The sequence below is a fragment of the Amphimedon queenslandica genome, unplaced genomic scaffold (genome assembly GCF_000090795.2).
Source record: "Amphimedon queenslandica unplaced genomic scaffold, v1.1 AMPQUscaffold_13194, whole genome shotgun sequence".
NCBI lineage: Eukaryota > Metazoa > Porifera > Demospongiae > Haplosclerida > Niphatidae > Amphimedon > Amphimedon queenslandica.
Genome location: NW_003546570.1, coordinates 69,719 through 74,310, shown reverse-complemented (window position 1 = coordinate 74,310; position 4,592 = coordinate 69,719). Strand labels below are relative to the sequence as shown.

At 41.3% G+C, this 4,592-nt stretch overlaps 4 protein-coding genes and 1 long non-coding RNA gene across 6 annotated transcripts in view; 3 read left to right on the top strand and 2 right to left on the bottom strand.

Moving 5' to 3' along the window:
• The first annotated feature begins 6 nt into the window (after window positions 1-6).
• On the top strand, window positions 7-1,319 carry LOC100640001 (uncharacterized). Of its 2 annotated transcripts, none has more exons than XM_020000394.1 (2): window positions 7-97; window positions 166-1,319. In XM_020000394.1, exons 1-2 carry the CDS (start codon window positions 28-30, stop codon window positions 1,224-1,226), a joined length of 1,131 nt encoding a protein of 376 aa, XP_019855953.1. In that variant the 5' UTR covers window positions 7-27; the 3' UTR covers window positions 1,227-1,319. The 2 variants fall into 2 exon arrangements, with proteins under 2 accessions (XP_019855953.1, XP_003388894.1); XM_003388846.3 differs by having other exon boundaries at window positions 163-1,319.
• Window positions 162-2,917, bottom strand: LOC109584596 (uncharacterized). The gene is made up of 2 exons (XR_002186077.1): window positions 2,852-2,917; window positions 162-207 (listed from the first exon to the last, which is right to left on the bottom strand). It is a non-coding gene; the product is annotated as an uncharacterized LOC109584596 (long non-coding RNA).
• LOC100639875 (uncharacterized) lies at window positions 1,370-2,648 on the bottom strand. Its single transcript, XM_011407652.2, has 2 exons — window positions 2,520-2,648; window positions 1,370-2,473 (listed from the first exon to the last, which is right to left on the bottom strand). Exons 1-2 carry the CDS (start codon window positions 2,611-2,613, stop codon window positions 1,392-1,394), a joined length of 1,176 nt encoding a protein of 391 aa, XP_011405954.1. The 5' UTR covers window positions 2,614-2,648; the 3' UTR covers window positions 1,370-1,391.
• Window positions 2,641-4,025, top strand: LOC100639747 (uncharacterized). Its single transcript, XM_003388844.3, has 2 exons — window positions 2,641-2,770; window positions 2,819-4,025. Exons 1-2 carry the CDS (start codon window positions 2,734-2,736, stop codon window positions 3,880-3,882), a joined length of 1,101 nt encoding a protein of 366 aa, XP_003388892.1. The 5' UTR covers window positions 2,641-2,733; the 3' UTR covers window positions 3,883-4,025.
• Window positions 4,026-4,042: 17 nt separating this feature from the next.
• Window positions 4,043-4,592, top strand: part of LOC100639622 (uncharacterized) — a 1,525-nt gene continuing 975 nt past the window's right edge. The window contains exons 1-2 of the mRNA XM_020000389.1: window positions 4,043-4,174; window positions 4,221-4,588. Of these exons, the coding sequence (XP_019855948.1) occupies window positions 4,078-4,174; window positions 4,221-4,588 (465 nt within the window). The 5' untranslated portion in view covers window positions 4,043-4,077. The remainder of the gene's footprint in view (window positions 4,175-4,220; window positions 4,589-4,592) is intronic.

Sequence of the window (4,592 nt, the reverse complement as noted above, 5' to 3'; positions counted from 1 at the left end):
CTGCCACACCTCTGTGTTGCTGGAATAATGGCTAACATTCTAATCAGACATGCCAGATATTTGGCTAGACCGTTTATCAGTAGAGCCTATTCTTCAGGTACAGTCTATAATGATACAAACCAGTAAATTTTATACCATTTTGGTCTTTTTATTGTCATGTAGTAGCTGCAGCAGTTGAGACTGCTCCTGAAGTGTACACAATTCCACCTCCTCAACCAAAAGTTAAAAAACCAGGTCAATTGTCCCCTGAACAAGTCAAGCAATACTTTAATGATGGGTTTCTGGTTGTGCCTTCTTTCTTTACTAAGGAAGAATTGAAACCAGTAATGGATGCTATTGAAGAATGTGTGGATGTACTGGCTAGTAATCTTTACAGAGGAGGCAAGATAAAGGACAAGGCTGAGAGTGCTGGATTATACAAGAGGCTCATCTTGCTTGAAGCTCAATTCCCTGGAGCAGCAATCGTTTTAGTGAAGCAAGGATACCTGCCAGTGGCATTTAGGAACCTTTGGTCTAATGATCGTCTCCTCAATGCTATCGAGCAGTTTATTGGTCCAAACATTGCTGGTCATCCTGTATGGAATCTACGTACTAAAACACCAGTAAATGAAGAGACAACAGTACCCTGGCATCAAGACAATGCATACCTTGATGAGACATGCCTCACTACTCATCAAGCAACAGCCTGGATACCATTCATTGATGCCAATAAACTTAATGGTTGTGTTCAAGTGGTCAAAGGAGGGCATCGGGCTGGTAAGACTGCTACTCATACCTGCTGTGCTGGAGGTACTTGGTATGTTGATTTAGCTGAGGAAGAGATGGAGAAAACTCTTGGAGTTAACATGAAGACTGACGTGGTCACTTGTGAAGTACCTTTGGGTGGAGTCCTCTTTTTTAACAATTGCGTCCCTCACAGAAGCCTTGAAAACTATTCCGATAATGTACGCTGGAGCCTTGACCTTCGTTGGCAAGATCCTAATAAGTCCCCAGGGTTTTATAACCTTAAGCAACCCATCTTAATGAGAACTGCTAGTGATCCCAATTACAAGATTGAATGGGAAGAATTTGCAACGGCAGATCGTAACAAAATACAAAAGGAGTCTTTGGGGATCGATGAAAACGAGTTTGACACAACAGTACATGGTCCATGGATGAAACGATGGCCGATTACTAACCATAATAGGCATACAAAAGCACTTGCAGCTGAAGAAACTAAAAAATAGCACAGAGTAGTACCAGATACTTATTAATTACATGATAACTGGGTTTATCTTGGTTTATAATAATTAATGAATTTAATTTGCTGAAAAAAAGAAAAATAATTTTTAAGCTAATTATAATCATAGTAGCAGATACAATAGTTGTATATTATTATTGAGTGCAGCTCATTATTCATGATGCTGTATTTGCCACCTCCAGGAGCTTGCTAGTTTCATTGCTTCAGTATGTCTGTTTGGATTCGTAATCTCCCACCTCTTCATCCACGGGCCATGTATCCTTGAATCAAAAATATTGTCATCTTCCTTGAGGTCTTCCTTTTCAACTGAAGAGCGTTCAAGGTTTGCCATTCCTTCCCAATTGATGGTGTGGTTTGGATTATCTGCAGAACGAATCAGGGTACAGTTCTTAAGCCCATAAAAGCCATTAGGTTCATCAGGACGCTGCCAACGAAGGTCAAGGCTCCAGCGTACAATATTAGAGAAGTTTTCAAGACTTCTGTGAGGAATGCAGTTGTTGAGGAAGAGGACTCCACCCAAAGGTACTTCACAAGTGACCACATCAGTCTTCATGTTAACTCCAAGAGTTTTCTCTATCTCTTCCTCAGCTAAATCAACATACCAAGTACCTCCAGCACAGCAGGTATGAGTAGCAGTCTTACCAGCCCGATGCCCTCCTCTGACCATTTGCATGCAACCATTGATGGTATTAGTATCAATAAGAGGTATCCAGGCTGTTGCTTGATGAGTAGTGAGACATATGGGATCAAGGTATGCATTGTCTTGATGCCAGGGTACTGTTGTCTCTTCATTTACTGGTGTTTTAGTACGTAGATTCCATACAGGATGACCAGCAATGTTTGGACCAATAAACTGTTCAACAGCATTGAGGAGACGATCATTAGACCAAAGGTTTCTAAATGCCACTGGCAGGTATCCTTGCTTGTGTAAAAGCACAGCTGCTCCAGGGAATTGAGCTTCAAGCAAGATGAGCCTCTTGTATAATCCAGCACTCTCAGCCTTGTCCTTTATCTTGCCTCCTCTGTAAAGATTACTAGCAAGTACATCCACACATTCTTCAATAGCATCCATTACTGGTTTCAATTCTTCTTTAGTAAAGAATGAAGGCACCAGTACAAACCCATCATTAAAGTATTGCTTGACTTGTTCAGGAGACAATTGACCTGGTTTCTTATCTTTTGGTTGAGGAGGTGGAATTGTGTACACTTCAGGAGCAGTCTCAACTGCTGCAGCTACAAAAGAGTAAATTAGGCTGCAAGCACAAAGTTAAAATAATACCTGAACTGTAGCATCTGCTAATAAAAGCAGGAGCAATAGCAGGTCTTTTAGTTGCTAAAGAAAGGGAGCGAGTCAGCCTCAGTAAGGTTGCCATTGTTCTACAGCCACACCCTTTCAAAGGCGTGGCTGCATGTGGGAACATGAACAAGTGACAAGTGAAGTGATGTGATAACGGCAGTCTATCTCAACATTCACATGACCAGCTTTAGATCTAATGGCTGATAAAGAAGTTAGCAATATAAGCAGTCCAGGTAAAATCTAACTCAAATAGTAAATTCATAAAAATTTCTTTCCTGCAGTGGCTGCTGCTCCTGAAGTGTACACAACTCCACCTCCTCAACCAAAAGATAAGAAACCAGGTCAATTGTCTCCTGAACAAGTCAAGCAATACTTTAATGATGGGTTTCTGGTTGTACCTTCTTTCTTTACTAAGGAAGAATTGAAACCAGTAATGGATGCTATTGAAGAATGTGTGGATGTACTGGCTAGTAATCTTTACAGAGGAGGCAAGATAAAGGACAAGGCTGAGAGTGCTGGATTGTACAAGAGGCTCATCTTGCTTGAAGCTCAATTCCCTGGAGCAGCCGTACTTTTGCACAGGCAGCGATACCTGCCAGTCGCATTTAGAAACCTTTGGTCTAATGATCGTCTCCTCAATGTTATGGAGCAGCTTGTTGGTCCTAATGTTGCTGGTCATCCTGTATGGAATATACGTACTAAAACACCAGTAAATGAAGAGACGACAGTACCCTGGCATCAAGACAATGCATACCTTGATGAGACATGCCTCACTACACTTCAGCCCACAGCTTGGATACCACTTATTGACGCCAATATGACCAATGGTTGCATGCAAGTGGTCAAAGGAGGACATCGAGCTGGTAAGACTGCTACTCATACCTGCTGTGCTGGAGGCACTTGGTATGTTGATTTAGCTGAGGAAGAGATAGAGAAAACTCTTGGAGTCAACATGAAGACTGACGTGGTCACTTGTGAAGTACCTTTGGGTGGAGTCCTCTTCCTCAATAACACTGTCCCTCACAGAAGTCTTGAAAACTTCTCTGAAAACGTTCGTTGGAGTCTTGACCTTCGTTGGCAAGATCCTAAAAAATCTAATGGCTTTCACGGGTTGAGGGATTGTGTGCTGATGCGATCAGTAGATAGTCCTAATCACGTAATTAATTGGGAAGGATTTGGAATATTGGATCGCAAGGAGCTAGAAATAGATATTGAGGATCAAAAGGATGCATTTGACACGAGGATACACGGTCCATGGATGAAGAGATGGGAAATAACTCATTCAAACCGGCATACCGATGCTTTTCTAGCCGGTGGAGATACCTGGTACTCAAAAACAGATTGATAATTTTATTTTTCTATATTTATATAAGGACAGGACTATTGTGTGATATAGTTTGAGTGTGTGATGTAAATAGTTTGAGGTTTGAGTGACAATAATAATAAATATTTGTTTGCAAATTTTCTAAATATATCTAGCCACGCCTACCTTCAAGGGTGTGATTACTCGAAAGATTTGCTGATTGCGAGGCTGATTGCCATGGCTGCCTTCTTCAGGATTGCAAAAAGGGTTTCTCTGCTAGCAAGAGCTCCTAAAACTATCACTCCTGCTTTTATAAACAGGAGCTACAGCTTAGGTAACAGTTCTAAAAGGGTTTCAGTCATTTATTTACTCTTTTGTAGCTGCAGCAGTTGAGACTGCTCCTGAAGTGTACACAATTCCACCTCCTCAACCAAAAGAGAAGAAACCAGGTCAATTGTCTCCTGAACAAGTCAAGCAATACTTTAATGATGGATTTGTACTAGTGCCTTCATTCTTTACTAAAGAAGAAATGAAACCAGTAATGGATGCTATTGAAGAATGTGTGGATGTACTGGCTAATAATCTTTACAGAGGAGGCAAGATAAAGGACAAGGCTGAGAGTGCTGGATTATACAAGAGGCTCATCTTGCTTGAAGCTCAATTCCCTGGAGCAGCTATTATTCTGCACAAGCTAGGATACCTGCCAGTGGCATTTAGAAACCTTTGGTCTAATGATCGTCTCCTCAATGCTG